The sequence below is a fragment of the Homalodisca vitripennis genome, chromosome 7, assembly GCF_021130785.1.
Source record: "Homalodisca vitripennis isolate AUS2020 chromosome 7, UT_GWSS_2.1, whole genome shotgun sequence".
Taxonomy (NCBI): Eukaryota; Metazoa; Arthropoda; class Insecta; order Hemiptera; family Cicadellidae; genus Homalodisca; species Homalodisca vitripennis.
The window spans coordinates 88,501,491-88,516,279 of NC_060213.1; the positions used below are offsets into that span (position 1 = coordinate 88,501,491).

A 14,789-nucleotide genomic window follows, 5' to 3' on the forward strand; every position below is an offset into this window, starting at 1 on the left:
TCATATTAGGTGATGCTTAAGGTGAGGGGGTCTAATATAAATAACAATCATGCAAATAAAGTTCAGACAAAATGCATAAAAAGATATTGGTCTGTAATAATTGAATAAGACCAGTCTGTAATAATTAGTGGGTAACAGATTTTAATGACTGAGCTTTAGCAAAATGTATCACTCAACGGACTCAAAAACCACATCTTCCTGTTTGTCTGTGTGTCTATCTTTCTGTCTGTCTTCAACAGAATATTCTAAGAACAAATTGCATAGGCTCAAATTGTGCATGGAATTGTGTTTCTTTACATGTATTGCCAACTTTGATGATGCTGCAATTACTGCGGGACGTGGATGAGCTGTAGCGAAGTAAAACTATTTGCAGGATATCTCCAGAATAAACTTAATAAAAGACATGAAATTTCCGCTCTATGCAGACAAAATAGAGTTCAATGGGGCACATTCTCCACCACAGGATTTTGCAGCAAAGCTGCGAGGGAAAATTCTATTTGTTTGTCTGTCTGTCTCTCGGTACGTCCATAGAATATTTCGAAAGCCAAATCAGTTGTAGATTTGAGAATTGGTATGAAACTTGGTATGAAACCAATTATTCGATACGTGATCAGGGGTGCTCCTACCTTCTATAGTATCTTTCTTTTTCCTTAAAGAAAGTGTTTTTAGTTTATAATTATACTGTTATACATTTGATTATGATTCTGTTATTCCATAATTAAAGAACTATTGGAATATAGGCTAATAGAAAACAATACGTGAGGCCTTAACATTCAAAGACCCATTGAAAACAAACACCGCGAACTAACGTCAAACTTTGTCATGGTTCTGTGCGATTTTGGCCTACTATTGTGATGAACATAACACCCGGGAAATTTGAATACGATTTATTCCACCATACGTTTCGGTGCCAAGTGGTTCTTACCAATTCATGAATGTGAAACATTGGTTTAAATCCAAATGATTTTACTCTTACGAGGAAGATGCCATGGTAGTGTACGTCGTACGACACCAAGCAGCAAAGTTTATGCTATAGGATTTTTTAATTTCGTTCACAGGCACGATACTTGTCTAGATAGAGCTGCAAAACATGTAAAAAGTAATTACATGCTATCAAATAAAATAAAATGTTGTCTTCTAGCAACATAACGAAAAAAAAATTTGACTGTGATGGTGGATGACGAACTTACAGAGAAAACAAAATCCACAAAGTTCTTTGGAATATACATTGAAAAAGGGTTGTATTGGAACGATCAAATTGATAGCGTTTGCTCTAGAGTTAACTAAGCAGTTTGTGCATTGCGAAATCTAACACAATTTTACACCTTAGAGGTCTTTAGAACAGCTTATTTTGCCTTGATCCATACTCACCTACAGTATGACAAGACTTTGGGGTAGCTGTTCTAAATACGAGATGGAGAGGGTATTTAGACTTCAAAAAGTCTATCACAACCAACTTGAAATTGAAAGCTACAGAGTAGTGTAGTAAAGCATTCATGGAGCTTATATTATTGATTTTACCCTCCCTCTATATTTTAAAGATACTATAATTTTTCCTGTATTGTAGGTCAAAGTGCACTTTGACTCAAGGCAGGGATATTCACTTATGAAACCAGAGGCAATGGCAACTATAGAACTGAACATCAAAGAAGTGCGGTTTTTAAACGACTCCTTTCGCAAGTTAGTTTCTAAATAATCAGTTGACTCCATGATTGCATGCAAAATCAAAATCAGAACGTTTACAAAACTCCCTCATTTTGAAATATGTTGTGGTGTAAAGTGCCTTTTACACAGTTGCGAATTTCCCCAATCCCACTGGGACAGTCATTAATTAACCCCCACCCCGATATTCTAGTGTTAGGAGTATGAATGATGGTATGATTGTTGACAAAACATATCTTTAAATTTGTTTAACTGTGTGTGGATGGTTATGTTATAAAGATAAAACAATGACTCTGGTAACACAATTGTAAAGGTATTATTGCAATAAAAATATTATTATTCTAGATATTGCTAGCGAGGTCTTCTTCCCGCAGCACAACAATTCAAGATCAATACCTGATTAATTAATTAATTTTTGTGTATAACGGTCTATTCGAAACAGTCAAACACTAAGACCATGAAATGATTAACAAAACTTGATTGTTTGTTGTATCTTGAGATACCTGGTACTGGGTCTGGTTTAGTATAAAGAGCATGTCATACCAGAAGATTGGAGAAAGGTTTCTGCGCATGAAATATTGATAGGCATTTACCATTACCATAATGCAGAGTATGGCCTTAAGTATATCTCGGAACTGAGAGGAAACCGGAAGCATAAAGTAATATTACAGACGCCTGAAGCTAGAGCGTATTAAAATTTGTTGCCATATAGTCCATTGCGCTACTTTTAGTTCGTAGTTTTAAAATCTAAAAGTATTTAACAAAGGGCGTTTATTCAAGCTTATTATGTTACGTTATTGAGTAACATTGCATATTTTTAAGTCCCCCACCCTGGAACCTATGAGATGTTCATCTATATATAAGAATGGAAGTGGTTAAAAATGACAAAGAAGTAAAAAACTGTTTTCTGCTCTGCAATGCTTAATAACTGAAGTATAACTTACGTAGTTATACGATTGCAAAATTGTAAATTGCCGCCATCCTGAAATCTAAAGGTATATAGAATTTTAAGTTAATTGAGGGTTCTAGAAGCACTTTACTTCCAAAACTGGGCAGTAACGAGAAAAATTTACGAATGGTCCCCTTGAAGACTTGTTCAATTGAGTCAGGCACAGAACTTATCAGAATATACGCTAAAATCGTCTAGACATCTTTTTTTATAGGTGATTACGTATGGAAGTGTCTAATATGACATCTAACAAAATAAGAAAATTGAAGGAAAAGATTAAAAACAAAAACGGCCGAGGTGTATTAGCCGATTAATGTGTTGATGGTTTTGAGATTCTTGGGCATGCATAAGGATTGGTACAAACAATTTAATTTTTATGGCTAATTTAAGTAACAAAGGCAAAGGTGTACATGAATATCGTTATTTTACTTCACAAGAAACTAATAATATTAGTTTCTGACCGTGGAAGTTAATAATAATATCTTCATGGCCGGGGAAGACATCTCCTTTTATATTTAACCCCTAAAGGTTAATCCCTTCTATAAGGTTGGAAGCTAAAAAACACTTTTAGGAAATTTAAAATAATCCATTAAAAATCTTACAATTAATACTTTTTTGAAGTGATAATTTTAAGATTTAATTCGTAGATTTATTGAAGTTACTACTATTTAATATTACTCAATAACGCTAGATCTATCTCGTACGGTCCACCTACAAATGGAAACATTCTGATTATTATTGACATGCATTCTTATACTATAACATGATATATACCAAATAATCATATATGGGTTCCATTTTCCATGTAAATTATTATAATAAATAAAGAATAGAAACATTTTTATAGCTCCGTTAGTAACATTTGACTCGTCCACTGAGGGACATAATGTTCAGAAAACATAGTATCTGTTGGTAAACTTGTTGGTATTTTCTCAAAGAGCTGACGAAATTTCATTCTCTCAAAGTCCTCTTGAATGTAAACATAAAATTTTCTCGTAATAAAATATTATGAATGGTTGCTTATTATAATTTAAGATGGCAGTCTGAAACTGTATGACAAAAACAGATTAAGAACTTTATTAAAAGTTAAAACTCACCCACATGCAAACATGCGATTTAGTTTGTCAATTAAACTTGAATGAACTGCATCAACTTATCAGTTTCAAAACTAATCTAATATTAAAATAACAAAATTAAAGAACTATTAGTTGAGAGCTAAAAAGGAAATAATTGAAACACCACACAGTAACTACGAACACACAAACACAAATAGACGAATTTAATATAACAAACATTGCACACTGAAAAGAGTATAACAAGTTACAATTACACTAGATGTAACTTAAGTTAGTTGTACTTTATATTTATTTACAGATTGAATTGACACTAATCGATGTTAGAATATCAGCTTATAACAACAACAACCAAAAAACGTTAAAAAATGTGCTGTCAAGTTAAAAATTGAGTTTGATTTTGCTTATCTAACAGCGGTTTTATGTTTTAAAATTGTTAGCGTCCAATAAGGAAACCAACTCACTAGTGATCAATCTATTCATTTGCAGTAAATTAATAAAAATACGGAAACACTGAAATAATAAATATACTGTTTCAGGCATAGTGAGTGCACTGTAAGTATTGCAAAAATATTTTATTACATTACGTTACTTATACAAATATATTGTAATCAAAAGCTCGAATATAAAACACCAAACAAAACATATTTTAGATCGTTCCAACTACATAACTAGAAGATAAAAGTAAATGACTAGCATTTTCTTGTAATAAAATAGTACACATATTTGCAAAAGTTGCCTCCGTCAAGTATACTTAGTTTAAACCTTATCACAAAATGAATTAGAAGCATCTCAGCATATAAAATATAAAAATTATGGTTTTATATGATTCACATTGACGTTAATCATATAGAACTAATAATTACATTGGCACAAGTGTAAAGTGATTTCGTGTATATTTGGGTCATGATAGATGCAGTCTGTCTGCAGACAGTCCTTGGGGAACAGTTGTTAGGTGTCCGGAACTATGATGATCGGTTCACAATGGCGTGTTGCTCCAGTCCTTGGTCCGTTCTGCGACCGACTGTTTCCTCATCTTCACTGTGTCGGCCTCGCCTAGCTGGTCGAGCTCTGCTCGGCTGAGGTGCTCGACCAGACCCGCCCCTATAGCGTCACCTAAAACGTTGACTGTCGTGCGGAAACGGTCTCTGGAATAAAGAGAGTTAATGAAATGAAGTTCATTCCAATAGAGGTACCCCGTGCGAGTCGCACCGTCGGACAATACAACATTGGTGACAGACGGAGAGCGAAGCGTGCAGAGATGAAGAGGACAAGGTGGAGCTGCAAAGAACACCGACACCAAGCACTATGTGCAGCAGGAATAGAATACAACAATAAAGAATAGAAAAAAATTAAAGAAAGTTGGAGAGAATAATACAGGCTGTTGAATTCTCGACATTATTCTTTGATTTGAACGATACATTAATGTATTGACATGACAGTTTACATTTGAAATGGGAAGACTTAAACTCAGATAACTCAAATAAGAAACAATAAAACAAGCAATAATACTAATTTCATATCAAAAGGGTAAAGTATGGTGTCCCATGGGGTTTAGTCTTTGTACCAGTGTTATTATTTGTATAGGTACAACAAACACTTTCTCTTACTACTTTTAAAGGAAGTCAAATTTGATCCACGTAGTCTTAATCCGGTAAATGGATAAGAATCCCTATCAGTAATTATCAATTATGAAGTTATGGCGGTTTGCCATAAAATATACATGCTTACAGAAAAGACTTCGGGAGATTATATCCTTATTAAATAAAAAGGTCTACTTAAAAATAAAGATAAATTGGCGGAAGATATTTAGAATTTTTACACAGTAGTTACAAATAGGTTTTTGTATTGTCGTAATATTATACTATCATATTAACGACGTGTTTTTGAAGCAATATGTAAATTGAACTTTTCAACAATTCATATTAAGAAACGATACGATTTTGTAAATAAAAAGTACTCGTATATACTATGTGGAGTGATATTACATTTGCAATAATTAGTCACAGGAAATATTTTTATATTATCACAAAGAGCCTTCTAAAAGTAATTAAAACAATCCTAGATTTGAATTACTCGCAAAAGCTCGAATGCTTTACGATATATTTACATGTATCTTGCGAACACTCCATAACACTTGGCTTACTTTAATGCAGTTAATAGTGTTTTTCTTGGTGAATGTATGAATATACTAGTTACAACTGCTGAAATACTTTCGTTAGTTTTAAATGCAGCTGACTAGTATTTTAAGATTAGTTAGTAAAATTAATAAATGAATTAAAATGTTTTTTTAAATCGTTTGAAATAAAACTCGATTATCCCTTTATCTCGGTTTAATCATTTAAACTAAAATTTGTAGTGAATTAACCTTGCGTGTACTGATATATTTTATTATAAATGAACATTAAAATTTAATGTTGTTTACAAGTACAGTTTTTCATTATGAATATGCAGTAATGGTACAATTATAACACAATGTTTAAGTTGTAAATGTATTGGACAGATAAAAAAATTTAGTAATATTGTCAGATAAGAAATATGGTGTTAAATAAGTAACGGCCTATATTTCGTTTTTAAATAACAGTCTAAAATATTTACATAATTAGATAAATAATTACAAATATGTGCAGAGTAAACCACATATTAATTTATCTAAACATATTGGCTATATTGGCTACTTTCCACATTATACTTTTAAAGACCAATTATTAAAATAATATCTCTATAATTTAAAATTTATGAATATGTACCGTATTGTAAGATCAATAAATGTTAAGTAAAATTTCAAAAGATAAATACCACACTGGTCACTGGGACTTTCATTCTTACTTTTCACTTTTATTTAGTAATAATTTAGTATAATTGGACACCTACAGTAAAACATAACATTATATTTTCATAAATTGTACATTAAAACATAAATAGCATACATTTTTGTTTATGTACGAGTTAAGTCAGCTACTGGTTTAATAATTAGTTTCAAATATTTAAATTAATATAATTAAATACTATTGTAATGAATATTGTAGACTCAAAATTATAAAGTTCATTATTTAAACTTAATATAGTCAAATAAAATTATTCGTTTTATTCCACACTGTTTGTGATAATGATACTAGCGTTATAAAATATAATATAAATATTTAATTCTATAAAAGCATGTTTAGACAACTGAAAACAATTGTTTAAAAATAATACTACTGTATAAAGCTGCTAAATACATTAGTATTAGACATTATAATCTATAGCGATGAACTAAAGATTAATATAAATATTTTGTATAATAACTTAATACAAATAAATATTTGTATTTATAAGCAGTGTTTTAATAAATATAGTTATAAGCTAAATATGCAATATAACACATTTATAATGATTAGACAACCACAATTAATACTTTTTTAGACGTATCTCAATCTTTATTTACATATAAACACTTATATTACTTTCAACAAAATGTTAAAAACGTTTTGACACTTGTTAACCAACTTTTTTATATTTACGAAATTATTTTATTTACTTATTTATGAGTTATTTTTAAACTTTGTTCACAATTTGTGATTGTAACAAGAAACAATTTTAGTAAATTTCTGCCTCTAAATATAGTTTATTAAATGTTTAATGAAATATGCTTTTAAAATGATGAATATGAAAATGATGTATAAACACGTCGAAATCACTTAAGTTACGAGTAGCAAGAATATGATTTTCATGTTCAATATGTATTACTCTATTGCATTAGATTATTTTATATTTTTCTGAAAAAAAAAAAAGTATTTGCATTAGAAGATTGCTCCAACTTTTAATTGTAGGCTAAACTGATATGAAAACAATTTTCAAATTATAAAATGTTTAATACTTTATTGGTTTAATACTGTCTATAAAATGTTTTGTTAAGCTATATTTATAAATATTATAATGCAAAACATAAAAATACAAGTGTTTAAAATTTATTTTGATTTTATTGTATACATAATGTGCTAATACATACAAAATAAGTATAAATGTTGAGTCACCAACTGTTGATTACTATAGCCTAAACATTAAGCGATGGATGATAATACAAAATTATATACATTATCTACAATAACTTAAAAGTAAACAATTCAACGCGATGAAAGTCAAAATAATATTGTAGTTATAATTATACTGTAGAAGAAGACATAAATTATTGCAATATGAAGTTATAAACCAATAGCAGATAGACACAAGAAAGAAATTTCCCAAATTATACTGGAAAAATAACCAAAAAAAAACAAGGAAAATAATATATATTTACAATGTGAGTGAAATCCAAAACTTGAAACTTTGAAAAAAATACCTGTAATATACATATCAAATTCAAACAGGATGAGTCACATCTGTTACCTGGTTACTTAGAGAATATCGAATCATTCTGTGAACCCTAGAGTGGTCAGAAACTTTTCCAATTGGACATATTTTTCTCTCAGCTCATACTTTTTTGACACATTTTCATTGAATGATCACTAGTTTTAGATAACTAGTGATCATATTTTTAATTTATTGTGTCAAGCAAAAAAATATACTTACAAGTTTAGTTTTTTTAACAGGATAGGATATCTTTCAAAATATTCTGCAGGTTGAAGATCAGGATTTTCAGTAGGTTTTGCAGTCGCCAACGTTTCCCTTACAACCACTCCACTCGTATGTCAGACGGTATCCAACATTATAATTACTTAGTTTTTACCGATCTGCGATGTTTCGGATTGGCGTTGTGATCGCTCGTCATGCCCAGGGACCTAATAGCCTAATAATAACAGGTAATGACTGTCATGTCCTGGGTGTTGTTACTTTGTTATGATAGCAAGTTCCGAAAATATTTTCAGAAGATTTCACGTCAGTAACTCAATATGATGTTACCAAATACAGAGTACGTATATTCGTTTTGATTAGGAAGTTATTGATGAGTTAGACAATGAAGATGATTCTAGTATTTACGAAAATATACATAGTGGTATTGGTATGTTCTTCCCACACTGGAAAACGTAACAAACGTGACAGTACTCATAGCTCAGGCCCAAAAGGATATAGTGGTGGTGGTGGTATATTTGACAACAGTTGCTCTATTTATGAATGACCTCATTTCCTACATTTACATTACACATTGTTAGTTGGGGCATGACCTTTTTTAACACATTGCCGTGAGATCGAATGCCCTGCCATCACAACATCTATCAGAGACAACGCAGACAGGCTGAAAATGAAGTAAAGTGACATAATTACAATGTCGGATGCCTTCCGACATACGAGTGGAATGGAAAAAATAGCGATATTGGACAAGATCCGATATGCAAAGTGTAAGGGGTTCAACCATTTTCATTAAAATAAAATAAGAAATGTTCAAATAAGCTGTAAAAATGTGTACATTTAAATACTCCCTTAGAAAAATTACAAAACACTGAATAGTACCAAGATAATAGACGTAATAAAGTAGAAAACCTATTATTGTGATTCTTAGTATGACTTTTGTTCATGTCAGAAGTACAATAACTACCATTTATTTACTCTGTTCGTTGTTAGTTTAGAGAATCAACTCAGTTCTCTTTAAAACAATGCAGTCGTACACAAAAATCTGACAAGAAATAGTTTTAAAATTCTAAATAATAATTTTTATTGCTTTTAGACCAAAGCCTGAAATGAAAAACATAAACATTAGTCGTACCACACAATAATGTAGAAGCAGTAGGTAAATGAACAACCATTACTGATATAAAGATTATAATTAATAGAAGTTGAAAGTATAGAAAACATTTTCAGAATTTTTTATATAGTAGTTTTTGGCTTTATCACAATGCATGCATACTACGGTTTACTGCTGAAATGAAATGAGCAGTTCGCTAGGAAAGGCCAGCTGTCCTGTACACTGGGGTATTTCTAGTGAACACCAACTACCCCATAGAACCAACAAGTGCATGGAAAAGCAAGCTGTGCCAGAGGCATGTCAGAGCAAGTTGGCTACTTACAGCAACCAGTCGACGGCGATGATGAGGGTGACATCCTCCGCAGGCAGACCCACCGTGTCCAGCACCATGACCATCGTTACCAGCCCGGCCTGTGGGTATACCGGCTGCTCCAATACTGGCGAATGTCGCGGTTATACTGGAACATGAAATTATCAGTCAGTGTCCTGGGTGTGAAGTGTCAAAAAAACTATTACTTACAATTATATCAGGACTCTTAGTTGATGGATGGTATTCATATTGAGTATGGAATTTGTTTCAGTAGAGGACAGGGAACTCTATTGTGCTGCATCCTAGCTCAATAACGTGACGGTGTGAAATATGTATTAATCTCACTTTCATTAATACTTTCTTTTGGCATTTTTGGCAATATTTATTTGGTAAGTTTGACGATGCCTGTTTCAAAAGTTCACCAACAGAACGTGGTTTCGGTCTAGTTCCTGGAAACATGGATTCTTATGTAAACCTTTAACATTTCTATAACCAATAGTTTCCTGGTAGTGTACGAACAATTTGCTTTTCTTAATTTTGTAGATTAAAAAAAGTTTATTAAAAATAATGTAACTAAGGATATCTGTAATACATCTTAAATAAGTACATAACAATCTAAGTAATGACATGTCACAATTCAAGATGCATGAGTATGTATAATTTACTCAAGTGAAATATTTAAAATGATCATAATGTATATTTTCATTCATAAAATTCGTGACGATCGGTTAATTAACCTTTTCAATTTGTTATTCGTGACCTGCATTCGTCAATAAACTTCAAAACTGTGACCGTGGAACTCACAGTTGTAGCCGTCACCAATTCATATGAACTTTCACGCATGAAGGAGAAGTTACCTCTGTTCTTCTTTGAAGTTTAAATTACAGAAAGCAATGTAAGTTCGATTTAGAAACATTTATGTTTTCAAAAATAAAACTCTAATACTCAATAGTCAATCGGAACCTTGTACAATGTACTTGCTGTCAACAGCATGGTTACACTAAAACTAATTGAAATATGTGTGTTTATATTGAAAGAGTACTTATTACTCTAATTAATTGAGAGAAAATACAGATCCTAGCAGTTTGCTCGGTAATTGGTCAACCACATCAGTCTATCCACAGGGGAGATAGTGTTTGTGCCATTATAATTTCATGAACAGATTAAAATTAGCAGTAGTAAAAACTTATGCAACCACCGCATAACACTCTGTAAAGAATTATCCTTGGTCTCAAATAATATTTGCACAAGTCATTGGTCCCCATTGCATTTTTCGAAATTAGGTATTGGTTGTAAGAATTGCATTAAAAAATTACATTTGTTTTGGCTGGATACTAACGTTCGTTATTTTAAGCTAGTTAATCACTCATTTAATTTTCTGTTCAAGAAACGTAAGTATTAAAAGGTTTAATTTTTATTCTATGGGTGATTTACTGCAACTATGTCCTCATCAATTTGCCATGGCTAGTAGTTTGCCTGATCATTATGACACAATCTATGGTCAAAACGACCTCATAAACTTACCTGACAGCTATGATGCTGCCGAAGCTGTAAGGGACCTCGCGCACTTGGGCTATAAAGAGTGCCGCGACCGCCTCGTAAAGTGCGGTTCCGTCCATATTGATGGTGGCTCCTATAGGCATCACGAACCTGGATACCCTCTCGTCAACATGGTTCTTCTCCTCCAGGCAAGACATCGATACTGGCAGTGAGGCGGAACTGTGAATCAACAGAGTTTTGTCAACATATGTCAATGGATGCTAAGAAATATTCAAATTTGTCACAATGTGTAGCAAGTCAAAATACAATTTTCAGGAAAAAACATAGTTTACAGTTAAAACATCTTAAATGTCATAAATAAATGGAAAATAATTAAGCTCAGCGATATGATAAATTTACCAAAAATGTCATAATTATATGTTATAATGATAAAAAGTTTATAAAACATTTCATTAATGAACAAAACCGTGTAAACTTCTGAGTTTCAATTGTTTAAAATGGAAAACTACCAAAGTATTGAATAAATAAATACAGTGTTAATCATATGTTCAAATATTTATTTTGAAAATTTATAATAATAGTATTTTTTTCCTTGGGCGGCCTACTGCCATGCACTTAAGCCTCAAGGGCTTTTTGCGCACCCCAGAAATACACCATGAGGCCTACCAGTCTATAATTTCAACAGTTCCACAAACCGCCGAAAACAACCTATCAGGTCCTCCTGGGGAAATTGACCACCCCTCTCCAAACTACCAAAGATGGCATACCGCTGCCTTGCTATTGAAGGTCAGTCAAAGAGCAGGTGCTCAGCAGTTTCATCCTGCTCATTACACATTCTGCAGTGCGGATCCTCCTGAAGGATGCCGACTCTGTGAAGATTCTTCCTCAGGTGACCATGCCCCGTGATAAGACCAATAACCCGAGAAGACATTGATCTATTTAATCAGAGAAGGTCCGACGCCACCCTAGAGGAAGGCATCTGTGATACCATTCTGCTCATTCTCAAGCCCGGATGCAACCTCCACCTTCTCTCATGCTCCGCGCGAACCCATTTCGAAACAACCCTAGATTATTCACACCTTGGAACACCGCAGAACGGTTGGGAGTCCGTCATAATTGTCGCTGAGCCCCGGTTGGCCAGGGCATCAACTCTTTCGTTCCCAGGGATCCCCTCATGATCAGGAACCCAACAAACGGTCACATTGTTGATTCTGGCAAGGGAGGAAACGGCTAATAATAGTATACCTTCCATTATAATATAAAATATACAATGCATAGCTTACAGTAAATAAATAAAATTCTCCCATATAAATGATATCATTACAAAATATTTATGAATAAATTGTATAACAACTTTGACTACCGAAGGAGCGAGTAGTAGGTTGTAATGTAACAGCTAATGATGAGACAGTCGGTAAATGAAATGCTAAGATAATTTTAAAACCATATCGCTACTAAGCTTATAAAAAGTAATTATTTAAAAGTATTGCAGTCAGAGTGTTTATTTGAAGGTTGAAGAGTATTACGTAGCGTAATTTAGACTTACATTCCAACTAATATTATAACTTTAAAGCATTACCTACTAGTGGAAAGCACACTGTTCGGGATCTCGAAGAGTGAAAAGGTTATCTAGCTTATTTTAAAGTTGTAGTAAAAACTTGGTCGTAACGAACTGAATTAAACACTTCGACAACGAATTGTCTATAAAATCATAGACTTATTTCTGTAACAGGTCTTTAGGATTAAATATATGCAAGCTTGGTTGCCAGCAGAACTTCAAATGTACCCTACCTGGAGGCTGTTCCAAATGCAGTCACTATGGCCTGGGTCATGTTGGCGATAAACCTGAAGGGCATTTTCCGCGTTCCGATTGTGTAGATGAGCGGGACCACGACAAAACCGTGACAGAAGAGGCCGAGAAGCACAGTGAAGAAATACATTCCCAGCTGATGGAAGACTGTAGTGATGCTGTCCATGCTCAAAATCTTTGAGCAGACCAGGAACAGCACACCGAGTGGAGATATCCTAGACAGATTGCACGATATGAGACTAGATGTTGACAAATTGATAAAGTTAAACAGATTTTCATGAAACATGGCCGTTAAAGTGTTTTATCTGTTTTGATACGATTAGGCTTTTGGAGTGAATCAAGTACAAAAGTTCTATTTTTAGGAGTTGTTCACAGTGAGATTTATAGGAGTAATATTGATGATGAGTTTAAGAGCAATGAAATAAAAATTGTTGTCTTATGGATTGAAAAGAAAACAAAACAAAAATAGGTTTTTAATTTCCGTCAATTGACAATCCAATTAGATATGTAGAAAATTCTACATGATTCTACACGATATTCCATCATAATCTATAAGATTAAAATGTGCGGTTTCTTACGTAACCTACAGTTTTTTATAACATAGTTGTCATTATGTACAATAACTTAATAATGAAATAAAATAGTAGATGTTTAGTAAAATTGATAAAGATTTTAATTAATTAGGATTGCTGTGGCGGCAAAGTTAGCCATTGATTTAGGTTTTATGACTTTGTGAAACACTGAACAAATTTCGCTAAGTATTCAATAAGCTTGTGACTCTTAACTAACAAGACTGTTAGCTATTTTATATCACAATGACCTGAGATAGTTCATTCATAATTCTTATCCAGTTTCATCCAGTGATCGTTTTAAATGTTTAATTAGCAGTAATATACAGTTTTCTATCTGACATATGTCCTCCATTTTGTATTATTATTGTAATAGTTATTAAATGGCTAACCTAAAGAGATATTATTAAGACTGCTAAACTTGTAGTGCTTGTTAAAGGCTGGTGTTATTTATAATATCGGATCTACGGAAAAGCGTGTCATGTTTGTATAAGCACATTTATTTTCTTCCAATATGAGGTGTGAGGTTTGTAAAATCGTGTTCTATTAAAACTTATTACAGTTAAAAACACAAATCAATACTTAAAACTTTTATTTTTGTGAGGCCTTTCGATGGCAAGGTTAAGTTAATAGTAGACATTATAAGCTCCAGATTCAACATGTTTTTAAAGTTTATTCTATGCCTGTTGTGTACTGCGGTGTACTACAGTACGTATACTTTTTATAACTTTATTTGTTTGTTGTTGTTTATAGGATTTTATTTTGTTGACATAATACGTTTTTAATATAATACTTTCAAAATTAGCCCTAATGCCTTGTACTTGTGAACGTTGAGTTAAGCTCCAGTTCACTTTTCTCTCAGTCCAGCGTCTGGAATTTGACGCTGTTACAGACCTGACTCCTGTAATCTGGAGTCATAATCGTCTGAATAGATCCAAAAACGTCGGAGACAAAGAAGCTCAAAGCGAACTTATTCAGGTGACTATAAGAATAAATGTTCTCTTAGATACTCTAAAGAGATCACCATGCGCTTCATCGTCACCGACGTTTTTTGGATCTCTTCAGATGATTGTGTCTCCAGATTCCAAGAGAAAAGACTGTGACAGCGTCAGATTCCAAACGTTGCACTGGCAGGAAGATTGACTTGTTAAGCTCAACAGCACATTGAATCAACTCTTCCCATCATAGCTACGTGATTGATTTGATTTGATTTCATGAACTGTTTACTACTAAGCATTAGTAATCTATATTATC

General features: G+C 32.7%; 1 protein-coding gene across 1 annotated transcript in view; it reads right to left on the bottom strand.

The window, feature by feature from the left end:
* The window catches only part of LOC124366041 (excitatory amino acid transporter 3-like), a 116,569-nt gene that overhangs the window by 25,198 nt on the left and 76,582 nt on the right, over nucleotides 1-14,789 (bottom strand). The window contains 4 exon segments of the mRNA XM_046822249.1: nucleotides 9,669-9,763; nucleotides 9,765-9,804; nucleotides 11,181-11,375; nucleotides 12,948-13,181. Of these exon segments, the coding sequence (XP_046678205.1) occupies nucleotides 9,669-9,763; nucleotides 9,765-9,804; nucleotides 11,181-11,375; nucleotides 12,948-13,181 (564 nt within the window).